This window comes from Equus caballus, chromosome 4 (assembly GCF_041296265.1).
Source record: "Equus caballus isolate H_3958 breed thoroughbred chromosome 4, TB-T2T, whole genome shotgun sequence".
In the NCBI taxonomy this organism is placed as follows: Eukaryota; Metazoa; Chordata; class Mammalia; order Perissodactyla; family Equidae; genus Equus; species Equus caballus.
The window spans coordinates 87167779-87194345 of NC_091687.1; the positions used below are offsets into that span (position 1 = coordinate 87167779).

The 26567-nt window shown below is 40.9% G+C and overlaps 1 protein-coding gene across 1 annotated transcript in view; it reads left to right on the forward strand.

Annotated features, from left to right (window-relative positions):
• The window catches only part of SND1 (staphylococcal nuclease and tudor domain containing 1), a 408513-nt gene that overhangs the window by 134823 nt on the left and 247123 nt on the right, over window positions 1–26567 (forward strand). Inside the window, exon 11 of the mRNA XM_001502591.6 lies at window positions 8882–8971. Coding sequence (XP_001502641.2) covers window positions 8882–8971 — 90 coding nt within the window. The remainder of the gene's footprint in view (window positions 1–8881; window positions 8972–26567) is intronic.

Consider the following 26567-nt stretch of genomic DNA (forward strand, 5'->3'; position numbering starts at 1 on the left):
TGTAACCTGGGCTGTCTCATGGACTTGCCACTTCCTCTTTTCTGCTGTCACCGTGGCTAGTCCAGGTCTAGACCACTGGGTGTCTGTGGATGGGGTGGGCAGAACAGGATATGCCTGCTCCTGCTGTTTCCTGGCACGGGCAGATTGGTTTTCTCTCTTGATTCTCAGATTCCACATTCAGTCTTCCTGTAGTTGGACTGGAGGAACTACAACTATTTGGAAATCTTGTTTTGCCACCATTACTAGAATGTTTCAACTTGTCTTATCTGTATAAAAGTTCAGGGAGTATGTTGAATTGTCTCCAGGTGCATATGCAGAGATAAACTTGAATTCCCCAGTTGTTATTTACTTACTTACTCATTTGTTTGTTTATTTTTATTTTTTGTGAGAAAGATTGGCCCTGAGCTAACATCTGTGCCAGTCTTCCTCTATTTCATGTGGGTTGCTGCCACAGGGTGGCTTGATGAGTGGTGCTAGGTCCATGCCCAGGATTCAAACCTGTGACTCCCAGGCTGCTGATGCAGTGTGCGCAAACTTAACCACTGCGCCACTGGGCCAGCCCTGACCTATTTGTTTGTTTTTATTTAACCATTTTGGCATTAATCAAGCTCCTCAGTGTTGCTTTTGACTTTTTAAACCTTTGAACTCCTTTTTCTTTTATTTCCAGTGGTTTAAGTGGGGCCAGGTGCTCAAATGGTACTGGGCAGCTTTTCTCAAAGTGTGACCCACAGTCCTTGCTACTTATTAAAAATACAGAATTGTGGAGATAACACCAGACCTACTGAATCAGAATATCTGGTGGGGGCCTGGCAGTCTGCATGCTCACGAGCCCCCAGGTGATTCTTACACTAAAACTAACAACCACTGACAGGTGGTGATTACTTTTTGGTAGTAAGAAGCAAAAAGAGTACACTCTCTGGCCCACAGACAATGAACATAGGCCTCTGGGATAACCGGGATCAAAATCCCAACTCTACCGTTGTTCCAGGACGGGAGGCACGTTGCTTATCCTCTTAGCCTCACTCTCCTTGCTGTAAAATGGGGATCATAAGCCTTACAGCAATCCAGGTAGAACTGCTGTTATTGTGAGGCCTGCTTGATTGGGTTGTTCCTGTAGATGGGGGGTGTTTTCCTCCCCTCATAGGGTCCCTGTCTGGGTCTGAAAAGTAAACTGACAGGCGAAAAGCAGACAAATGTGTTTAATATAAGGTTTATGTGACATAGAAGCCTTCATAAGAAAATGAAGACTCGAAGAAACAGAACTGAATGTTTTTATTCTGGGTCCCATGAAGAGTGGGTGGTTTTATAGAAGTAAGATAGGTCAGAGAGCATGAGGGAAGTGTAGTAAACTGGGGGAAACCTAGCATGGCCTCTGGGTTTGGATTCTGCATGGTGCACCTTTCTTTTTAGAAATAAGGATGCTCCTTTCCTCTGGGTGTAGGGAGAGCACCTCTCACCTGAGGGTTTTATGGCCTGTTGCAAGGGAGAAGGTCGAAGTGATCTTCCTGCTTCTGCTGTTTTCTAAAACTCCTTCAGCTTGTACCCCATTATTAACAATAGCAATTATTAGTATCCCTTAAATTCCAGTGTTGTTCACATGTATTATTAGATCTTTAAATATGGGATCAGTAGGGTCAAATAAGGTTGTCAGAAAAATCAAAATTTGAGGGCCCTATAAAAGCAACGAAACATTTCAGGGACCTAGTGTCTTGCATAATCATGGGGTTGAAAGTCTAACCCCCTTCTAATCCTACACCTGTGAATTTTTAAAATCACATTTCAGTGTCTCTTATTTTTCAGTCTGATTTCAGTTTATATCGTTTACCATTCCTTCTTTGCTTCCTGGAAATATGTATGTAATGTGATTGCATTGTTGTGAATTTGGGACTTACCCAGATCTGTCTCTTTAGTAGACCCTATTTACCTTTAAGAGATATTTTGTTGGGAGGATGAAATAAAACTAACTGGTAAATAAAGTATCTTTTTCTTTGAAACAGCTCCTTGGGAAATGTTGGATATATGTGTAAATCTTCTGGGTGTGGTCCTTTAGCTATAGTGGTGCAAGATATCCTCCATTTGGCCAAGGTGGTTACAGTTTTGAACCTTTCCCCAGTTGCTGACTGTAGCTTTCTAGTTAGTTGACCTCCCTTTAATAAAATGTGCTACTGTATGCGTTAAGGATCATAAAATAGTAGATATCCCTCTGGATTCTGTCTCCTGGCTGCCGAGGGAATTGAAAGGTCCTTGATTGTAAATCAGCCCAGGGCATGTGGTAATGTTGCTGTTTTTTAAGTCTATAACTCAAATGGAAATCGCAGCCTTTGTTTGTTGAAATGGCATGGGCGGCAGGGCAACTGGGACAGGTCCATTATTTACTGTTTGAAATTTTATCCATTTTAATCTGATCATGTCTGTTGTTATTTTAATTCAGTCAGTTTTAAGATCTTCATAGAGTATAATTCTGCTTGGCTACTTTAGTTCAAGTCTCTTTAAAAACAAAAATCAAACTTGTTTTTGACCTTGGTTATTTGAGAGCACGTTTGTAGTTAAATTATTCCCTTCTGCTTCATGGAAGGACACATCTATGAATATCGTTTTTTGGGGGGGAAAGAAAAAAAATGGAATTTAATGCATTTCTTATGAGGAAAAGAATGGCCAGTTATTCTGCTGTAGAGAGGAATAAAAAAGACATTGTGAGCAATGGGAAAAGATTGACCAAACAAGATTTGGGGGTTTCCCATCCCTGAACATTTTTGGCTTTAAAAAAATCCAGCGTTACAGAATAATATAACAAGCGTTCCTTTTTCAGCCTTGGTGCTATATCACATTTGTTTGAGATCTTCTGTTTTTCCCTCAAGAGGTAAAACCTTACAGAAAACGTTGAAAGTCCTTGTGTACTCATCCTCGGCCCCATTTCTTCCCCCTCTCCTTTGCTTTCTTCCACTGCTCATCCCACATCAGTGACCGCCGTCTTTCATTTCTGCGCATTTTTGTGCTTTTGCTGCTTACATAGCTTTATGAATAATGTTGCTTGCCTCTGTTTTTAGTCTGCAATTAAATGGGATTTTGCTATATCACTCTACAACTTGTTTTCCATGCTCAGTATTGTTTTTCAAATTTGTTCATTTGTTGTGTGCTCTGCTTTAGCTTGACTGCTCTGTAGTATTCTCTGTGACTTACCATAGACATTGTCAGCACAAACATTGTGATACATATTTGTCTTGCACGTGAGGCTTTTCTAGGGTATATACCTACCTGTAAGTAGAATTTCCTAATTATAGGATGCATATCTTCAGCTTTAACCAAACGATGCCAAGTAGCACCATGTCAAAGTCCCACCCACAGTAGTTGAACCATTTCATACTTTCATCAGTGGTTAAAGGGAATTCCCATTTCCCCATATTCTCACCTTTAAATTTTTGCCAATATATTGGATGTCCTTAGCATCTCAATTTATATTGCCCTGATGATTAATGAAATTACATCTTTTTTCAATACACTTAATGTCCAGTTGGAGTACTTAGGTGAAATGCCTGTCCTTCTGCCAGTCCTTCTGTTAGATTGTTTCTCTTTTTTCTTATTGATTTGTCAGAATTTTTCCTTCCTTTACTGAGTAATTTGAAGTAATAGGAAGAAAACTTCCAATGACTCTCACTACCACGTCTACCTACCTAACAGTATCCACATCCACACACCTAAAGATGGACTATTGGTGCTCCTATGTAAAGCCATTCTCTCCTTGCCCATTTTAGGACATAGCTTTGGAAGGTCTAGCCTCTCTCATCTATATTATCACCTATTTGCTCTCCACTGGACCATTGCCTATTATTTCTCCCATCTGAAATCAAAAACAAAAGCACTTTCTCTTCACCCTGCTTCCTCTGCTAGCTGCCACACAGTCTCTTCATACTCCTTTGTGGCACAACTTTGAAAAGTGTTGTGTGTATTTGCTTTCTCCAGTCTCCTCCTCCTATTCCTAGTTCCAATTGGGGTTTTGCCCCTACTGTTCCACCATAATTATTCTTGTCAAGTGACCCACACTTAGCTTAATCCAGCATGCACATCTTAGTCCTCATCTGACTTGCTTTGCTGCATTTGACACAGTTGGTCATTCCCTCCTTCTCAGTTCACTTTCTTTCTTTGGCTTCCAGGACATGACACTCTGGTAGTTTCCTTCTACTGAGCTTGCTGATTATTCCTTCTCAGTCTCCTTTTGCGGATTCCTTCTCTTATTCCTTGCCTTTTAATGTTGTAATGCCTTAAGACTCAGTCGTTGGTCCTTTTCAGTCTCTTAGCTTTAAATACTACTTGTATGCCAATAACTCCCAAATGTATATCACCAGCTGAAAGCTTTCTTCCAAACTCCACACTTGTTTATCCAACTGCCTACTCAACATCTTCACTTAGAAGTTTAGCATGTCCATAACTGAGCTCCTGATCTTATTTCCATCCCTCTAGTCTACTCTTCCTGTGGTCTTCCCCATATCATTTGATGACCCTACCCATATCTCCACAATATTTCCAGTTGCCCAGATGGAGGCGTCCCTGACCCCTTCCTTTCTTTCACACCTCACATTCCATCTCTCTACTCCCAGAATATTTCCAGATTCTGACCACTTCTTACCTCCCTAACTTCTCCCTCCTTAATACAATCTACTATCATTTTCTGCCCGGATTACTGTTGTAATCTCCTAATTGTTCTCTCCTTTTCTTGCTGTAGTGTCTGTTCTCAACACAGTGGCCAAAGGAATGCTTTCAAATGTTAAGTCGATCTGTGTCTTTGTCCCCTGCTACTTTCTCCCTTGTGCACTTTCCTGTAGCCACAGTGGTGTCTTTGCTGGTCCTTGAGCCCACGAGGTATGCTCCTAACTCAAGGCCTTCGTATTGGCTGTTCTCTCCACCTTTCTCCAGATGACTACATCCCATGCGTCCTTTGAGTCTTTGCTGAAATGTGATGTGGTCAGGTAGGCCTCACTGAGAAGATTACAGCCGTGGCCAAGCACCTCAGTTCCCTCGCATCCTGCTCTGCTTTTTCTTTATCCATTTCACTTATCAGCTACTAAGACTGTGCTTTGGCTCTCATTTTGTTCATGATGTCTTTTCAGTAAAGAACTTTTAAAATTTTAGTGGAGCCGTGTTTATCAATCTCTTTTTTTCTCATAGTTTGTGTTTATTTAGTCTTAAGGAATCCTGAAGTATCCCAAGGTCGGTAGATTTTTTTGGCTGCAGGATGGGCTAGATAAAATTAGGCCTAAAAAGGGGTGAGAATAAGGCCTTGACTGGAAGTCCCTTCCATTCCCTCCAAATGAGCATGACCTCCTTTTGGCAATTAGCCAAAAATAACTTTGTGTTAAAATGCCAGGTGTGTCTTTAGATGCTGAGATGTGGGTGTTGGGCCTCTCCCAAACCAGTGAGAGGTACAGCTGATGGAAGTTATCTCTAGCATGAGTCATTGCAGGGCCTACATACAGTGTCATTTCTCAGGATGAACAGTGATTACAGCACATATTGGTTTGTGTATTATCCACCCACCAGATAAAGCAAGCATTCTTTGCTATTTTTATTTTTTAAAAAATATTTCCATGTAAATTAGAGTCTAAACTAGACCATCCTTTTTAGCAGGCAAGATTCAGCTAAAGTCCTGTTTTCTCAGAGTACATTCTATCCCTCAATTGCCTCTTAGAGATTTCAAAGGCTTTTATGTACCTGGTAATTTGGAGGAATTGCTTTTATTTTGTAGTTTCTTAGGGACTTCTAATATCTCTCTTGTAAGATGTTTGTAGATGTCAATAGCTACTAGCTCTGAAGGGTTAGAGTAACAAGATCATTCTGTTTTCACTGGTGATATCTTGTTTTCTGCTTTTGCTGTTCTTTCCTAGCTTCATGAGAGACATATAATCAGACTCTGAAGCTGCACTGTTTTTTTGTTGGATTTTTGTTGGTTTAATATTTATTTTCTTCCATTTGTTTGAGAGGATTTTGGCTCAGCCCCATCCTCTCGAGTGTCTTTCTTGTTCAGACGGCCATATTCATACATTTAGGTGTCCCTCATCCCCTGAGCTTCATTTGATTGCTTATTGGAACTGTATTTCTTACCTTTCATTCATTGTTTTGGATTTCCTGTCAAATGACATTGCTTTTTACCTCCGTTGTGTTTCAGAGTAAGCATGGTAAGGTTCAGATATTCAGATTCTGTGGCAAATCATAAGGCTATGTAAGGTAAATGTCAATATTTTGTTCATTTCACTTTTAAAAATGTTAATTCACTTTCGCTTGTGTAGTCACACAGTTACTCTCTGTAAATAGGTTGTCCTCTGTTGGTTGGTGAATGTGAGTATATTGGCACTTCTTTATTCCTGAGGGCTGATTCTGATAACCATTGATTTTGTCTTTATTAAAAATCCTGTTGATTACTGGCACCTAGCATCTTCTGTCTAGCAAGCATTTTTATTGTATCATTGAGTGTCATCATAACCTCTATTTTAGGGTTCCTCACTAGTGACCCACTATTTTTATTTGGCTGCCTGGATGCTTATAAAATGTCCATAATCCTGTACATCTGCCCTTGTGTTATCCAGCACTCCCTCTAGCCAGGCAACTCTCCTGTGTCCTATTTCCCTTATTTCCTATAAGAAAAACTCAGTGTTATATTATTTCTTTAAAGATTTTCATGTTTAGGGTCATACGTCACTTATTAGACAGTGATTGTGACATTCCAGGACATTGATTCAATCTTGGCTATCTCAGTTGTTCCTGTTTAGAGTATGTAGATTCCCACGTGTCCTCTGGGAGGAGGAAGAGAGACTCACCTTCATTTCTGAAGGTGCCTTAACTTCCTAAAAGAGCACTGGAATGATTCTGCTGCCTTTTCAAAAAAAAGAAAAAGAAAAAAGAAAAAAAACCCAGGAAGTAGAAGACAGTTGGATGATGAATGTGAAGCTCAAACTCAAACAATTATGTACATTCTCATAAGAGATTTTTCTTAGTGATATCAATGAATCGAAATGTTTAAATGATATGTTTTGGACACCAAGGCTTAGTTAGAAACATCTTTTTGATCCCCTTGACTTCAATATTGTCATTAGGATTAGTTTGAATATGGGGAATTAAAATGATAAAGGCTCTTTATTTGGGAGTAGTTGGCTATTTAAGAAAACATAATTTGAATACTTCTTTGAGTATAGAATGGATTATACGGAGATATCTTGTTTTGTCAGATGTGTAATAGATGGCAAAGCATAGGTGAGGCCAGGTGGGCTAATCATACAAGATGGGGAAGCAGTGGCATTCATCTAGGTTAGGAGTTAGTCTTTGATTTTCCTCTTTCAGAATTTCTTTTTCAAAATATTATCTGGGTCTTGGAGATCCCCAAATCTGTGCATGAAGTTCTGTTCTTCTCACATACTTGATCTTTGTATGTTATTCTCCATATTTCTTTTGTAGTTAGTTTGTCCAACTATTGATTGAGTATGTACTATGAGAGAGGTGCTATACTTGTTTCTGGGGTCACAGAGAACAAGAGAAGTGGACAGGATTTCTGTTCTCATGGAACTTAAGGGCTAGCGGGAGAGCGACATTAAAGTCATCACGCCAGCCCATCTAGCCAGCATCTCCCTGTTTCTTGAGCACATGTTTCATTCTTCCACGCCATCACCAAAAGGCAGACTTCTCTTGATGACTTTTTTTATTATTATTATTATTATTATTATTATTCCTTTTTCTCTCCAAAGCCCCCGGTACGTAGTTGTGCATTTTTAGTTGTGGGTCCTTCTAGTTCTGGCATGTGGGATGCCGCCTCAGCGTGGCTTGTTTAGCGGTGCCATGTCAACACCCAGGATTCAAACCGGCAAAACCCTGGGCCGCTGAAGCGGAGCGTGTGAACTTAACCACTCAGCCAGCCCCCTCTTCATTTATCATCATGACTTAGAATATTAGGTTCCTCCTCTTTTATCCCTTCCTTCCACTCTGTTGTCAGTTCCTGTTAATTCATTTCTTACAATCGTTTTCCTATCTCTTAAGTTCCTATTGATTGCCACTTCTGTCACCTTCATCTAGACTCTCTCATCTTCTCAAATTTACATTGCTCACAGCAGTAACTTCTTTTCGAAGAAGTCTGGGACCCATGAGATAATGAAGGAATTGTGTGTGTTTGTATTTATGTATGTGTTGAAATACTGTTTATTCCTGCTTCTCTCCTTTTGCTTGTCCTGATTTTTTTTCAACTCTCGTTTTCTTCCTAGTTCCTTCCTGTCCTGCAAACTCACTTTAAGTCCCACCTTGTCAGTGAAACATTTCATCATTACTTCCTTCTTTTTGTTTCCCTGAACTCTTATAGCACTTGGTCCCTAGTCTGTATCACAAAACTGCATTATGTTGTTCCATATTTGTAGGATTTCTCCTATTACTGTGTTAGGTTACAAGAATTTTGAGTCCAGGATTATAACGCATATTTACAGAGTTCTGTGTAGGGGGCTGGTGGTTGGTAGGTACTTAATAAAGGCTTACAGACTAGTAGAATTAGATTTTAGTGTATCTATAAAGGCTTGAAGGGCCCTAATACTTATGGAGCTGCTTCTACACTACAATTTATGTGGCTGTTTCCCTGTTGATAAACATTTAGGTTGTTTCTAGTTTGCATAACGACAAACATTCCGTTCCTTATTTTTGAGCCTGTCATGTGTAAAAGATAATCTTTTTCCTTGTAAAGCATTTCAACCAAATCTTTATTAATCATTTACTCTGGGTCCAGCACTTAATTAATATTTGTGATGCTGGGAGGTGGAGAGCATATTTCAGATATGTTCCAGTATTTTGTGCTTTTGGCTGTGTTCTTTTGTGTGTTTTTCCCCCCAATCCTGATGTGGTATTTTATTTTTTTAAGGATAAGAACAAGAAACTTCGTCCCCTGTATGACATTCCTTACATGTTTGAAGCCCGGGAATTTCTTCGAAAGAAGCTTATTGGAAAAAAGGTAAGTGATGACAGAAACATATTTGCCAATGGTTGGATTATTTTAAGCTAGGCCCTGGTGATGGAATCTCGAGACCAGCAGATGATTCCTCCTCCAAGTCAAGCAGAATTACTTTGATATAAAGAGAGGTGTGCCTGTATATCAGAAAGTGGTATCCCTTGGGAGAGGTTTAAAATTGAGGCCCTGACCACAGTGTGATTGCCAGAGCTCTCATGACATGTTCTTTCTAGGGTGCGGGCTCAATTCCAGTTTCAATAATTGCATATTGCCCTCAGCTCCATTCACTTGGCTCTCTTGTTCTCTCCAGCCACCTCCATTAAAAGTCGGTGCTGTGGGATTTGCTAGTGAGGGAAGGTTGAGGCTTGTTTCTGCCTCCCCTGCTTCTGAGGGGTAGGCTGACTATCGAGAAGAGGGCCTCTCCCGGAATAGGAGCACGGCTTTGTGGGGAGGAGTGTACCGATCTCCTGGTCGTTCCTGTGGAGACTTGAGCACTTTGACTTTCTAGCATGGCAGCTCTGAGGCCCTGAGAGTGTATTTTCTTGTCTTCTTAGAGCATAATATTCTGTGACCAGCTGCAGAACTTGCCATTCCAGGAAGCTGAGAATGAGTCTCCCAGCTTCCCCTTGTTTTTCTTGACCTCTCCACCCTAAATATCCTGGGCAGTTCTTTATGTCCTGGATAAACAAAGGAAATGAATGGGATGGATAGTTCCTTTGTAATTGGGGAAAATCTGATCGAGGAGGGACTGTGATTTGTCTTTTCCTTACTTTGATTCAGTGGGGATTCTTCAGGAAATGTCATGTTTTGGGCCAATTTTTATTGTGTCTTTAGAAAGTAAGGCCGTTTTGCTATATGTCTGACGTTAACACTTTGAAGCTATATTAGCATTCTTTACCTAAATGCCGATTTTTAAACTATTGGTGATGTGAGAGGTTTGCTAAGGCTCTGACTTTTGAACTAATGTCAAAGGAGAGTATAATAAACATAAATATAAGCAATTTTATTGTATACCATATTCACTAGAATGATAAATTATAGCAAGGGATTTTGAAGTTGGGTTTAAGATAAAATTGCTAGTTTTGAGGTAGAGAAACCAAACTGGATTTCCTAAAACAAGTATTAAATCTCCTCAGGTTCCTTCAGATAATAGACTCATTTGTCATTGTATAAAATTTGACAGAATGCTGCATTCATTCATGAAATGTAGTACGAATGATGGCTTTAAGCCTCTTTCAATTTCTAGATCTCCTGTTATCTGATCTAATGTCCAACATCTCTATTTCACCAAGTTGGTATCATATCACTTATTTACTGGCTCATAAACAAAAGTGTGGAGACAAGGAATTCCCTCACAAGTGTGGATTTCTATTGGAATCCATCCAAAATCATATCGAAAGGGGTGGCAGCACATTTTTGTTTCTTCTGCAGCCAGTTGTGTGGCATGTGTCATGGCATCCACCTGGTTTGTTTGAATATTGCCCTACCCTGATTCTGTTTCATCCCTAGGAGCATAGATCACAGCTTATTGCAGCAGCTGCTGAATGGTCCTAGAAGGGTAGCCCAGGGCTCTGCTCTCAAACAGTGCGCCAGGTCTTTGTAGAGTCCTCTATCTCAGGATAAAAAGACTGACCTCGAGCGTCAGATGTGGTGGCAGTTCTTAAGCAATTAGGTCCCTTCTTGGTGGGAGAAGCCTTATTTACTGGTTCCTCTGCATCAGAGTTGATTGGATTCTATTTGCGCTGAGCCCAAGTTTTGTCTCCCACAGTGACATTGTATAAATGATGAATACTGTATCCCTGCGTAGGGAGTAGGGTGCAGCTCAGCTCTGCTGGGCTGGAACATTCCTGATGCAAACTGCTTTTCCTGACTCACCACCTGAAACCACTTGCCTGTCTTCTGGGCCCATCAGTTGAGACAGCAAACACCCATGTGCTCTCAAGTCTGAGAACAGACAGGGCAGTTGCTGCCTCAGGGGGGTGGCTAGCACATCATTGCACATTTCTGCCAATTCCCTTCAGACCTCTGCAGCTGTTCAGCATGGCACATGGTGATTAAGAGGCACAGAGAGGGAGCATGTGTGCCTATGTGCTTGTGTGCACGAAAGCTGATTAGGGCAGCCTGTCACCGCGTAGGGAAGATAATGGAGGTAAAATCATCTTCTCTGCCCAGACTATTATTTGCCCGTCTCAGAGAGTCTATAATATGACAGTTTTGAGGAGTTTCGAGAATGTGAAGAAATAAGATTGAAGGTAAACTGCCACGGTGCTTTGTTAGATTCGATGGCCTCCATTTCAGTTATGGAAATTTACTTTGATTCACTCCCAAGATTTTATTCTGGCTAAATGCCTTAATTAAAGTAACCATGCGCCTCTCTGAGCCTTGGTTTTATCATTCGTGAACTGGGAATTTTACGTACGTTCCCTCTCTGATGGAGTTGCTGTAAGAATCCAGGATGATACTAGTCTTTCCTGTTTTTCCAGATGCCAGTAAGTTATGCTTTTGTATAGAATCTAGCATAGCCTTACTTTTTTTTTTTTTTTTTTTTTAAAGATTTTATTTTTTCCTTTTTCTCCCCAAAGCCCCCCGGTACATAGTTGTGTATTCTTCTAGTTGTGGCATGTGGGACGCTGCCTGAGCGTGGTCTGATGAGCAGTGCCATGTCCGCGCCCAGGATTCGAACCAACGAAACACTGGGCCGCCTGCAGCAGAGCGCGCGAACTTAACCACTCGGCCACGGGGCCAGCCCCCATAGCCTTACTTTTTTAGTTATGATTTTTGTTACTTGCTCTGAGGTCAGGAGATGTTAATCAGTGTACACCTTATTTGACTCTCATCAACCTGTTGCACGGATTCGAGTGGTACCTGGTTACATCTGGCCTCAGAGTTCCAGCTTCCACAAAATGAGTATTTGCTGGTGCGAAAGTGTGTGTGTGTGTGTGTGTGTACACATGTACGTGCTCTGGTTTCGAGGGGGAGGTAGAAGGTTATGTTTGTATCCTGGAAGTGTTTCATTAGCTGTCTGAATTGCCGTACTGCCTAGTAGAATGCCCTCCCTGCCCCCTGTTTACCATCTGCATCTGTGTTTTCACTGAAATCTTAACTAAGGAATAAGCGCGGGGAAGAACTGTCTTGCTCATTTCTTCTGGGATTCTTCATGGCCCTAGGATAGTGGAGAATTGGAATCCATGGTAACTTCATATTTTTCAGTTTTCTGGAATGGTATCCTAGGTGTATATAAGATGGTGAAGTTGATACCCTTCCAGAAGAACCAGGGCTACAGTCCTCTTCTGATAGCAAGAGTGGTTTCCTTCTGTGTGTGTACTTTTTTCCTTAATGCTTACAGGTCAGTCCACGGAAAGCAAAAGTTTGTGAGCCTAAGTCATTTTCTTCTTAGTGGACTAAAGTAATAATAACTGGGATCTTCACTGGGTTTGTTCCCCAGCTACCTTACAGAATCTCTAAAGTAGAACCTCAAAATATTTTTAATTCTTGTAATAAAGCATTTACAAATGACATATGAATCACTCTTACTCCTGTCCCTTAATTGCAGAATTTCTATCACCATGGGAACCATTGTGTTCAGAGTTGTAACTTCTTTGCATAATTGAAGGATGAAAAATGATGGAAGAGATGGAATTGGAAGAAGCTAGAGTGCATTGAAGCTTCAGCTCTTGCAATAGGTGCTCGGTCCAGGCTCTCCTATCTCCAAAAAGCTCTGCCCAAAATATGTCTACTCCCTGAATGTTTCTGCCACTATTTGTGTTGAATAAGCAAATTTGGGGCGTGAGGCTCATTTGTAAACAGCCAACTTTGTATGGTTTTCATGCCGTTGAAATTTCTGTGAACTAGGCTGACTCTTCTAGGCCCCTAAAATTGGGCATTTTTCTTGTTAAAGGCAGATATTGGAAAAGTTATTGGGCTATAAATAATTCAGGTAGTTTATTTCAAATTCCTACTGCTTTCAATTGTTCTTCTCTTTTGGAAACCTATCTTTCCTGAGGTCCATCCTTTTGGGGTGGCAGGAATCATCTCCACGTGCCCCTAACTTAGAAATCCAGCATGTTCAAAACTGACCTCATGCTATTGTGTGAGAAAATTGGGTCTCCTCCAGCATTCTGGGAGCCACACCACTATCTGTTGCTGTCAAAGACATCTGTGACACCCCCTCTTCTTTTTACTAGTCCCTCCCTCATCAACTCCTGCTGTGTATATGTGTGTGTGTTTCCTCTTCCTCCATTGCATAGCTACTGCCTTGGCTTATATCTCCTCACTTGGGCTTCTGTAGCCTTTTTACTGGTTTTCCCACAGTCATTCTTTCCCACTCTAGTCCACTTTCCACCTGCAGCTAAAGGGAGCTTCACCAATGACAGTCACATCATGCTAAGACTGCTGGCTTCCCATTGCTTCCTGTGGCCTACAAGCCCCAGTATAATTGGGCTCCAGCCTGCTTCTCAGCTGTAACCCCCTACTCCTTCTCTCACCCACCTCCTGGCAGCTCTTCTAGTCTTCATTAGTTTTTTGCAATGGTTGTGCTCCCGCTCACTGAAGGGCTTTTGCACTTGCAGTTTTTTCTGTGTGGAATGTTCTGTTTGTCCTCATTTTCCTCATTCCCCTCCCCTATTTACCTTAGGCTTATCCCTTCCCAGATCCAAGTTAAATGTGACTTCCTGGGGGAAGTCTTTCCTTAACAATCTCTCTTCTAATAATTTAATGTATACATGACTTTTCATATCTTAATATATTTGAGAGGTTATGTGTTAATATCTATCTGTCTTGTTAGATTTATTATATTAGGCCGATTAGGGCCCACATCTGTTTTGCTCACCACCCCAGGGCCCAGTACATCAAATTTATGATACATAGTAGGTACTCAGTAAATTTCTACTGTTAACTTTAGGGAAAAGGAAGGACACTGGGTTGAAGGTTGTGCCCCTAGATAAGAATACAGAAAGGGAAGGAGAAGTAGGATCCACTCAGTTTGCCTGGGGTTAGCCATGTATGCAAGAAGTAGGGCGAGATTACCTCTTCATTTCAGGAGTCCCAAGTCAGTCTGGAAATGGTTATTGTATGTAAACGATATTATCTGTATTCTGGGTTAATGTGCTTTTATGAGCCAGGTTGGAAGCTCAACTACTGTTAACAGCTTTGTTTCTGTGGGATAAAATGCTCAACATCTAAGCCAACTATAGAAAGACGTGGCTCATTTGTTGTTTAGTGGTTACCTTTGCATGATTTTCATGCTGTTCCAATTTGTTTTGTGAACTAGACAGGCCATTTTTAAAGGTACTTCATATAATTCTCATTCTAGCTTACAGGGTTGGGGCTATCATTTATTCAGTTGTCTACTCATGGTGAGCACTGAATATTGTTTCATTTTTATTTAATTTTTAATTTTCACCTCCACCCTGCAAGACATATGTATCATTTCTACTTTTACAGGTAAAGGAACTGAAGCTCAGAAATGGTTTTACCCAGATGTCTGTGCTTTTAATTGCCACGCTAAATTAAAGGCCCTCTAGAAAGTCTCACTTCCCTGTTACGTGTGCTGAATCATATGTAGATACCCAGAGTCATGTTCCTTTTGGGGATAATACCAGTTTTTGTATATAATACATACCTTACATGCTATAAGCAGTTGATTGTCTTCAACTGCATTATCCTAGTCTACAGCTATCAGCAGGTGGTATAGCTCCATAGATCAGCCCTCCAGACATTATCTCATTACTCTTCGAGATGTCTCTGGAAGTGATGTTCCATCACATTGTTTTTCAGAGAAACCAGTGTCAGATTGCATGCTCTTCTCGTTACACAGACAATGCGAGGTCATAGGTAACATTGGAAAGCCAGTGTTGACGCTTGATCTCCCTTTCTCTTCAATCTCTTGGCATAGGTGAGACTTCTGGGAGAAAGGAGAGGACAGGTTGCTTTTTCATCCTGGCCCAGAGGCGGGGAAAGGTTGAGGAGCACTCTAGGTGCTCGTTCCCCTGTGCACAGATAGGTGTCTGAAGGTACCAGGGGTCACATTCCATTCCTTAGCAAGAGCAGTTTTTTACTCTGTCATGAGAGCTCTTCGAAGGCATGGAGCTTTCTTGAAGAAGACTCCTTCAATCTTCTCCCTAACTATATCCTTTTCCTTGAAAACGCTTGTAAGTTCTGTCTTTTGCAATGTATTACCTAACCCTCTGTGTTAAGTACAAAGCTGGCAGTCTGGTTATTCTTGTTCTTAATTACCTCTGATGTATTTTAGTTTGTTTTTTATAGACATTTTCTTTGTTATCTCTACATTTTTCACCTCATATTAATTTGATTCACTCACACTGTGGAAAAGTCCTTTACATTAACCATCAAAACAGGCCCTAAGGTTCTGAAGGCATTGTGATTTAAATTGACAGGCTTATAAGAGGTGGCTTGTCCTTGCCTTCTCAATGCCAGCTGTTACCATGAATGTGGCTGTAAATTTTTTGAGTAAGTGACTGAAGATATTCACCAAATCGTGAGAAGTTTTGAATGACTTGTAATTTCTGACCATGCCTTTTTGTAGTAAGGCTTCTCCCACTTAGGCGTGACGGGAATGTGTCAGTATGCAGTGGAGACCAAGGGTTACTTTAGATGCCGTTTACCCTTCAGATGTTGGGAATGGTCCTTGCCTCCTTAGCTGCCTTGTATGGTGAAGGTAATTAACAGAAGTGAGTGTAGAGTTGCCTGTTTCTGGAAACTTGGCTGTTCTCAGCAAGGTAGCTTTCTACCTGCTGCCACCTAAATGCTCTTTTTGATAATGAGTTTTTGGTTTTTTTTAATCTGCAGATTGTGGAAAGTACCTCTGTGCTTTAGGGGCCATCGGGATGTGGACCTGAGCACACAGCTTCTTGGTGAAGTGTGGTATTTGTATGATGTATATTGTAATATCCTCTTCAGAAAGCCTCTCTAAGTTAAACGAAGAAACCAGAAGTTTCCACTGCATTCCTGGAAATTTCTGTATGCTCATCTGTGGGAAATGATTTATTAGCTACCACCAGAATGCTTAAGGTTCTCATCTCTCTTGGTAATACTCTTAGATTACTTGCTTATCGTTAAAGAGTTTCTTCCCTGGACTCCCAAGTTGCTCGCAGTTTTCTTGTGAAAGTTCTTATATTTATAACATGATTTGTGGTCAGCTTGTCTTAAACCACCCACCTCTGCTCTTTTCAGCTAGGTTTCTGAAATGTCGTCCTTGGGGCTGGAACTTTCCATGCTTATTCTCTGCAGACTGGGATTTTATTTTAGGGGGAGATTTGTGCTGAATCAGCTCAGCTGTGTTTGGGGGTAGGGAGAGTACAGGCTTTTTTCCCTGACTTTAAAAATAACTGTTATGTGCCAAAATCCCTATAAAAATGTGCTGAATTGCAAATCTTTGAACTTCCTATAGCTCCTGGTTTACAGAGGATAGATTCTTTGGAGCTTGGGCTCATGATGGTGAGCAGAATACCTTACGTTGTAGAAGAGTGTGCAGTGAGACTGGGCGCAGATCTGATCAGTTGGGAAGGACCCCTGGCTTTGGCTATCTTTGTCAGTATTTCTTCTCCAGTAGTTTCATCTTGTAAGGGTCTATATAGGGATAGTATATACAACTTTTCTAACAAGAAAGAACTTTTCTTGTGTTTTTGCAAAAATAACACATCATTCAGAAGTATTGAGTCCAATTTTTAAGCACCACCTTTCCAGGGTTTCTTCCTGTGTGGCCTGTTTATGTTATATCCAGAAAGTTAGGCTACTACTTCCCGTTGCTGGAGTATTTCTTTCCTGAGAGTATGAGTAACTTGTGCATGGATAAGGAAGTAGTATCCTCAAGGGTCTGTTGGTTCTAAGGTGGAATTTCTGTCAACTCTTTACAGCTGAGTGACAGAAGCGGTGTTTTAGGGCTATATCTTCCTAGTTGGGGTCATGTAATTGTAAGCTCCTTGTTTAATGTTTTTAAAATCTTAATGAAGCTTTTTGCCCTTAGCTGAAACAAGTGCTTTTACTGATGCCTGGAACTACCTTCTTGTTTTCAGTTACTATTTGTCTTTTTTCTGGCAAATTTTCAGGTTTTCCTAAAATGCTACAGTACTGTCCCATGACGACTGCTGGCTTGAACTGTCTTCCTGGCATTTTCATGATGATAGGTGTGGTGCACTGAATAGTGTCCCCTCAGAATTCATGTCCATTTGGAACCTCAAAATGTAACCTTATTTGGAAATAGGGTCTTCATAGATGTAATTTGTTAACTTAAAATGAGATCCTGCTGGATTAGAGTGGGCCCTAAACCTCATGGCTGGTGCCCTCATCAGAAGAGGTTAGGACGCAGAGACAAACAGAAGGACATGTGACATGGAGATTGAAGTGACACAGATGCAAACCAAGGAATGCCAAGGATTGCCAGGAGCCACCAGGAGCTGGGGGGAGGCAAGGAAAGAATTCATCCCTAGAGTCTTCAGAGGGAGCGTGGCCCTGCCTGTACCTTGATTTCAAACTTGAAGCCCCCAGAACACTGTTTTAAGCCAACCAGTTTGTGGTACTTTGTTATCGCAGCCCTGGCAAAGTAATAGAGTAGGAAAGTATGTTAGCTTCTTCACGTATCGGGCCTCTTGAGTCTTGGCTGAAGTTCTCACTAGTGGACTTGTACTTTGGTAACGACCTCCTCCGCCACAGTAATCCATAGGGTAAGGTTTGACGATGTTGGTGTGCTTTCCCCTCTGGTCCCCTGCCTGTCTTGTCTTGCTTTCTACATTTGTGTTTGCTCTTGTTGTCATTACTTATCCTGAGTTTTAATGCCTTCCTGTCTCCAGAGTAGCTGACAAGTGGTGTAGAGTAATTGCTACTTGAGAGCACATTTCCACTATTGTCAGGAAGCACTGCTTCCCTTCCTTGAAGGTTGAGTGCTGATTTCTGCTTAAGAAGGCTGCCATAGTTCCAGGGCCTCCATCACTTGTACTCCAGTAATTAGCAGCATTTTGAAATATGGCACGCTTTGGGAGAAGTCATTTCTGACAGTAGCTTATGGTGAACCATGCTCATCCCTTTCAAAGGTGATGAATAGAACATTAGGAATAATTAGCACAAGTCTGCATTCTTGTGCACCATGTCTAATGTTTTGCCCACTTTAGAGTACATGCTATACAGAGCTATGCATGAATTTTCTTCTGTAACTATAGGAGTCCCAGGTTTTGTCTCCAAATCAGGCCTTTTTGGACAAGGTATTTTTTTTGCTTGGCCTTTTCACCTCTTCTGACTTCAGTAAGTGTTTGGACTGGGTTGGCGGATGGAGCAGATAGTCCTCTTCTGAAGACATAGGTTGAGTAGCTTTATTCTCTTTGAGGACTCAGTTCCTAAAGCTTCAATCATGCCTAATCACTTTATGTTAAGAAGGTGATGGGGCCAGCCCCATGGCCTAGTGGTTAAGTTCGGTGCACTCTGCTTTGGTGGCCTGGGTTCAGTTCCCAGGCATGGACCTACACCACTCGGTGGTGGCCATACTGAGGCAGCAACCCACATACAAAATAGAGGAAGATTGGCACAGATGTTAACTCAGGGCAAGTCTTCCTCAGCAAAAAGAAAAAAAAAAAGGAAAGAAAAGAAGGCCATAGGTGGTAACCTAGTGAAATCAATTCATTGTTATTATTCATTCAGCAATTTTTTGAGCAACTACTATGTGCCTTACCTTGTTCTAGGCATTGGGGATAGAGCCTTACAAATGCCTATTCTCATGAAACTATTATTTTAGAAAAGGTCCATATAGTTATTGGGTACCTTTTTGGAGGTGAAACAAAGATGAATAAAATATCTCCTCTGTTGCAAGTTGCTTACAGTCTATCTGGGGCAAGATTACATCAAAATGTGTGAAGTTGAATAAGAACAGATTTGAATAGCTGGTGAGATAACAGAAACGTGTCTCTTGGCAGTATTGGATTAATATTAATGTGAGTTGTATAGATCATAGTTGTCTTTCAGAGACAGGAGAGGTCTCACCTGCTGTGACCCTCATGCACTTAACGGCTTCAGTACCGCACATACCTCTGACTCTTACATATAAATATTTCCACTCCTAACGTGTTTCTCTGCCTGCAGATCTGTTTCTGGCTACTGACTACTGGATACCCAAATACAGATTCCAGTAGATAACTGACATCTGTTATGGCCAAAATGTAGCTCATGGCTTCCATATGATTTTCTTCCCTGCCCACAGACTGCCTTGGCTACCTCTGTTGTTGATCTTAAATAATGTCTCACCCACCTAGTGTCCTGCACTTTAGAATCAGCAGTCTCCTCATTCCAGGTTCACCTGATTCTGCCCCAGTTATCTCTTCCACATCTTCCTTTTCCCAGTATTTGCAGTGGCTTTTAGTCTGTGTGCTCCTTATCTCTCACTTTAATTGTTGCGAGTCCTTCTTAAGCAGTGGTCCTCCTCCTTCTAGTCTGCGCCGTCTTTCATAGTGCTGTCAGAATTGCTGTCTCTCCTCACAGTCCTGATCATTTCACAGACTCTGGTGATACCCAGATGCCTGCACAAAACATCTAACTCCTTCAATGAACATAAAAGCAAGGGAAAGGCACTTGTATATAAAATACCATAACGTCATTTAAGGATCTTGCTTCCATTTGCAGTCTTACTTTTTACTCTACCCTCCATATAATACGTCACAGAGAACTTCTCACCATTCCATGGACATTCCAAGACCTTGATGGTTTCCTTGTCACCTATCTTTTTAAATTTCCTCATACCAGTGCAGACTTGGAGCCCCACTTCCATGAAGCTTGAGGCATAGTACTATCTGATTGAAATACAGACCAAGGCCTTACAAATAGGTAGAATACCTGTTTTCTGTATGTAGCTTATGATTATTAACTTATCTCTGCACCTGATTAGTAGCAGCATGCCAGTGCCTTGCATTGTCAGTGCCTCGTTGCGAGGCTCTTTGAAGTCTTCATGAGGCATTCTAAGCAGTCATTCTTTATTGCTGATCTGGTCTGGGGCTATTTCTCTGTCTTTTCTTCATAATCGAGAATGTGCAGCATTTGTAATTTGTTCTCTTTAAAAATGATTTGAGAGGCAGGCCCCGTGGCCGAGTGGTTAAGTTCGCGCTCCGCTTTGGTGGCCCAGGGTTTTGCCGGTTTGGATCCCGGGCACAGACATGGCACCGTTCATCAGGCCACACTGAGGCAGCATCCCACATGCCACAACTAGAAGGACCCACAACTAAAAATACACAACTATGTACCAGGAGGCTTTGGGGAGAAAGAGGAAAAAAAATTAAATCTTTAAAAAAAATGATTTGACAGAGGGGTTTACTCAACCAGTAGGCAAAAAATTACCATTTTTTACTTGAATCCTCCATTATTATTTTAAAAATCTAAGTGACAGCAGGTTGATTGACCCTGACTGTTCCCTGCTATCCTATACCCCCTGACTTAGGGTTCATAATGTCCCTATTCTCCAATAACAGTCCAAATGAATTAGAGGTGAATGTCAGTGACTTGCTCTACTTTGCCGTTTCTGCAGCGTACAGGGTGCCTTTTAGCCTGGCAGGTTGCTGCTGAGCTCAGCCCCTCAGAGCCTGTCAGGCTGGACTTTGATGCGAGGTGGAGTACTGGGAAAGGAGAGACCAGTTAAGCAGCTGACTTTTCTCCACTAGGCCAGCTTTCCATCACCTCTGAACCTCTGACCCTTCTTCATTTTAAAAAGAAAAAGAGAAGGGAAGGGAAGGAATGGGAGGAAGGAAGGAAATCACAGAACTGACCTGGACACTGATTAGAAATTAGGTGAACATGTTTTTTGAAATTTTTCCGTTTTCTCCCCAAAGCCCCCCCGGTACATAGTTGTGCATTTTTAGGTGTAGGTCCTTCTAGTTGTGGCATGTGGGATGCCGCCTCAGCATGGCTTGACGAGCAGTGCCATGTCTGTGCCCAGGATCTGAACCAGCGAAACCCAGGGCCACCGAAGCAGAGGTCGCAAACTTAACCACTTAGCCATGAAGCCGGTCACAGGTGAACATGTTTTGATGAAATGGTGTCACATGCAGCTGGAGAGCTTGGGGTGGCTTCTTTGGTTTTCTGGTTGAGATATAATCTTAAGCGTGTGGTCAGTAAGTTCCTGAAGTCTCTTTCTTTATTTGTAGAATGGGCATATTGTTTGGACAGCTGTGATTTCTTAGGTGGCTAGTATGGGGAGGGAGTCGAAGGAGACAGCAGCATTAGGAATAAATTTGGAGCAGGGCAGAAAGGATGGAACTGTTTAAGTTCCTCAGGGTGAGACTAGAACCCAGAACCTCAAATGCACACCTGCAGCCTTGTCTACAATTTGTCAGCCCACATTAAAGTGAAGAGGTAGCCTAGGACATTTCTGTGACCTCAGAGGCAGGAAGATACGCAGGTGAAGATGAGTATGTTCAAGTTCTTACACTTGGGACAAATTCATTTCTTTCACTTTGCCTTATTTTCTTAATGTGTAAAATACGAAGGAATCTATTTTCCATCCTCTAAAAAGATGATCTTACTGAAGAATCCAGAAAGGCTCAATTAGTCATCCTGGTATCTCTAATCAGACTCTAACTCCTCCTACTGATAAATGCATAGTTTTCCTAGTAGTGATTCTGGAGAGCCACCATAGAGGGGCAGGCTGATTCCATTGCCTGACACTGGCCCCACCTCATAGGAGGTGAGAAAACTCTGGCGGCTGGAGTCCCAGACCTGGTCTTGTTGTTCACATAGCTCCATGACCTTGGATGATAGGTCCTTTTATTTTGGTCCTTGGTTTTCTCGTCTGTAAGAGGGGGAGTGGATATTTTTGCCCTGTTTGGGCTAATTGACCTACTTGATCCTTTCACATTTCTGAAAGTGTAATATTTTCACAACAAAGATTTGTTTTATTTTAAATATCAATGAATGTGAATACCTGTGATAGCCAAAATGAGGCGGTTTGAGGGGTGTCTGTACATGTTTGCGTGAGACACCACGTCCCTGTGTCCTGTGACCACTGGGTGACTCCTTATACTTACTGTGAGCCCTGCATGTTGGAGGCCTGTTTGTTGAGGGAGCTGTAATATAAATCTTTACCACCTCTGTGGAGTGGCTCTTCTACCCACCAGACTCCTGCCTCCCCAAGAGAAAGCTAGGAGATTGAATTCATTCTTTTCCCACTTCTGCTTATGTTACTGAGTTATGGTCAGAGTCTCTTTTATATCTTTTCATCTGAAATGTTTATATTTTTATAGTTGGGGTTACAGTCATGTTTACCATTGGCAAGGCCTGCTTCTCTCCCTTTTCTAGGATCTTTGTCTGTCTTCAGATGGTTTTCTCTCATTTGAGGGCTGGTGTATGTTTCCCTCCATCATTCATCAGTTCACTAAATTCTGAAATAATGGCTTTAGAAACAAAATCCATCAGAATGATTGACTCCTTGACGTCGAACCGGCACTTTTTCACATTTTCAACCAGTCTTTCCCATTGCCGGTGGTGCTGCCAGCTGTATGGAAGAAAAGCAGCATGCGGTTTGAACTCCCCAGCATGTGAGAGATTTTGAAGATGAAAGACAAAGATGAGTCGTGTTGCTGCTCTTCAGTATTTCTGGCTCGGTGGTCCCTAATCATAGCTTTCCAAAGGGAAAATGGCAATAAGATCACTAAGCCTAGATTTATGATGTCTCTCTCGCCTTTCAGAGTGAAAGTGGTGTGATTGTCTCTTATGTCTCCTCCTGTGCAGACACAACTCCTTCTTTCTTTCCTTCTGTCTGTAACTTCCTTGTTTCCCTTCTTCTGTTTATTCTTCCTTTTCCCCTGCATAGCTCTGCCTTTCAGTTTTCATCCCCCTCCTCAAAAGTGCTTAGACCGTCGGTATGAACAACTGCAAATTCTAAGCTTGTAGCTCTCATTTTCCAGTTTGCATGCCCCATCTGCCATAGTGCCTGACTTGGCTGTTGCAGTGGATCCCTGGGACCTCTCTGGCCTTAAGAGGAAAAAAGTGATTTGCTAAATGCCATTTTTTTCTTGTTTCTGTTCTTCCTCCCAGCAACATGAAACTTGGTTCAATCCCAGAGTTGACACAGCCTTAGCTTCTCTCTAAACAGGGTTCACTTAGTTTGCTTGATGGTTCTAGTTTCTTCTTGGGCTTGGGTTTTCTTGGGTAAACACACAATTTTCCAGGCTACATAATATTGTGCTACATTTAAAACTCTGTCTGTTTTAACTGTCATTTCCTTCTGTTTTTGGAAAAGGGGAAAACACAAATGAGGAAGAAATTAGTCAGTCACCCCTTTTAGTCTGGATTTCCCTTCCCTGGGGGATTCTAGTTGATGGGCCAGGTTGTATGTGTCCTTGCTGGGTGCTCTAGTGACACGTCAGCTTGGTGCTGCCCCAAGCACAAGTAGCATGTGAGGGGCTTGGACACTATATCTACTAATAAAAGAATAACTGTTTGGATGACACTGTGGCCTGCTGCAGAGTCTGGGGGAAGTGTGTTCTCCTTGCATGGCCTAGCTTCCTGGAATCCACATTTGGATTTGATTCTTTCCTTCTTCCTTGACTCCGTGTCATCGTCTGTGTCCTCCAGCCCTGTGTGTCGAGGTTGATGTCTTTGAAGGTCCTCATTTCTTCCTTTTCTTGCAGAAACTCCTTTTTGCATTGGTATGATTTCTATGGCAAGGCAAAGATACTTTTCCTTACAGCATTTTTAAATTTTTAAACAGCCAGGAAGACATAATTTAAAGCATTTTTTTGTTTTACATAATATAACATGTTCTCTACTTTAAGGAAAAAATAGATGTAGATATTTTTAGAAAGCACATATATGGGTAAAGCAGAGATTCTTTTTTTATTTTCTCCTAAAGATTTTCAAAGTCACATCAAGAAAATAAATGCTTTTGGTTGTTTCATCTGCTTAAACAGACATTTTGAAGTCGTTTGGCAGGAAAGCCAATATGGAAACATAGACTATTTTTGACAAACTATTGTGTAAAATAGACAGACATTTAAATTAACATATCTTTTATCTTTTAGACACTTATTTATTAGGAAACCAATAAACACTATTTTACGTTTTTCTCTTTATTTTTGTGTGTGTGTGGTTTTTTTTTCTTAATTTTAATAATCTTGAATAGGTAATACATTCACTTGGTTCAAATCTCGAGTGATAATAAAGGGTGTACAGTTGAAGAGCTCCCTTCTACCCTGGTCCTTCACCAATTTGATTTACCTCCTCACAAACAACCGGTGTTACATTTCCTTGTGACTCCTTCTAGAGATATTTTAGGCCTGTATAGGCAGATGTGTTTGTGGGTGGGTATTCTTCTCTCTTTTTCCACAAATGCTAGCATCATAAATAGTTAAAATTTCATACGTATGACCCAAAATAGTATCTTTCCATTTCCATTTCATTTTTATGTGCTTAAAAGTACTAAAGGGTTGTCATTGTTGATCTGCACAATTTAGGGAAAGCTTACAAGTGTCCTGTAGAACTTCAGCCTAGTTTTCTCTGTGGCCATAATTTTCCTACTTGAAAATACAATTATGAATTCTAATATTAGTGATATTGTTCACTCTGTCCTTATGATACTGTATTTTGTTTTTGCCCTTGTTATAAATAACATTTACTGCTGGCTTTCTCAGTCACAAAAGCAACACTTGTTCATTCTAAAAACATATTTTTGAAAAAGGGGAAGTTAAAGCAAAAAAGAAAAACTACCACCCAGGGATAGCATCTGTTAATACTTGACTGTATATTATTCCAGTTTTCTTTTTATGTATTTTGGTATTTGCATAATTTTCAACTTAGCTAGTAATTATATGGTACTTACTGTTTTGTGACCTTCAATATGATGGTTTCCCTGTGTCATTAAATTGTCTTCTATATGAGGTACTTTTATCATTTAATATCAAGTGAATGTTTAATCAGTGTCCTATTGTTGGCTATTTGTAGTGTTTTAGCATATGGTCTCTAGACCCAAACAGACATGAGTTTGCATCTCTGGAGTAGTGTTACCTAACTCAGGCCTGTCATGAACATTAAATGAAGTAATATATGGTAAGCGCTTAGTGCAATGCTCGGCACATCGTAGGAGCTCAATCGATAATAGCAGACTACTGAGTCAGGGCTTAGGAATATTAAGAACAGGGAGCAGTATATAATATGGCAGATAAAATGAACCGGTTTTCTTCTATATGCTGATAAGGTCAACTGAGGGAAGAGGAGCAGTGGGGGGAGAGGAGGGCGTAAATGTGGCCAGCATTTTTTTGTCCTCTTTTGTCTTCCAAACCAATCTAATAAGATGGCAGTCTAACAGATTGCCTGTCCTTTTTCAGAACATCCTTTGGATGCCCTGGTGCTCAGTGGCTCAGACTTGGCTCTGCCTGACTCAGAGAGGAAGTGGGAGTGGGCCTGGGGAAGGGAGAGTTGGGAAAGAACTCTTAATATCTTGTTTCCTCCTGTTCTGAGATTCCTGGCACGTTCTTTGCAGCCTGATAAGAGTTCCCCTGGGAACTGACAGGACGTCTGATGAGAACTTAATTTACTGTGACCCAAAGGAAGCTAAACAGAGGGCAAAGTATTCCCCATTCAGCAGGGTTTTTTTTTTTTTTTTTTAGCTTCAGTGTCTCTGAAAGTCTCAAACTTGAAGCTCAAAATTTAAGATTCTCTGTCTCCTGAACTTACCTATCCAACCATTACTGTTTGATCATCAGTTAGAAGTAAGTGTTGGATGTTGGATACCCTGCTTTTCAACTTCCCAATTGAATGCTCAATCAATCCAGCATTTCAGAATACTCTTGGTCAATTTGATACATTTATTTTTGAAAGCTAGACTGTTAAATTGAAGAGTCATTAGTGAATTCAGATATTCATTAAATTTGATATAATACCATGAGGTGGGTTTAAAGTACTTCACCTGATACTTCAGATGAGAGATTTGTTATTATTTATAGTATAGAGTGATGATTCCTGGTTGCTCATATCATAGTCAACTGAGAAGCAGTTACGGATTTAGCCTGGGTCTAAGTATGGGGTATGCTGAAAACAAAATGAAGTAGAAATGCTGCTTTATTAAAAAAAATGAAGGCAAACTGGTTATGCAGATACAATATTATATTATTATACTGTCATTTTTCCATGATGTTACCTTTAAGTTTCCACTGATTTTAAATGGTGTCCCTTTTACAATTGAGTGCATTTTAACCAAAATTTTGTTAGAAATAAAAGGCCAGATTTTATATATATCCTCAGTACTACTGTCATTTGTCATCCCAGAAAAATTATTTGTCAGTTCTTTGAGTTCGTCATAGAAAGGCAATTATAGAAGAAAGCCTCATTTTTAGGAAAGTAGTGAGGTTTGATTTTGTTTTTGTAAACATCTAAGCTAAGTTTTCTGTTGTAATTAGATCTTCTTTCCTTGGTCACTGGAGACAGAACAGGTGTTGAAGGCCATCTCTATGATTTTCCTTTCTGTTACCTGAAACTTCATAAGCACGTTTCTTTTAAGGACTAAACCAGTTTAGGTTTAGGCTTCACTTTGGCTGTATAGCCATATGGCTATATAGCTATATAGCAAGTTCAGACTTTTGCCCATTTTTGTTGTGTTAATCACTTTATCCGTTCT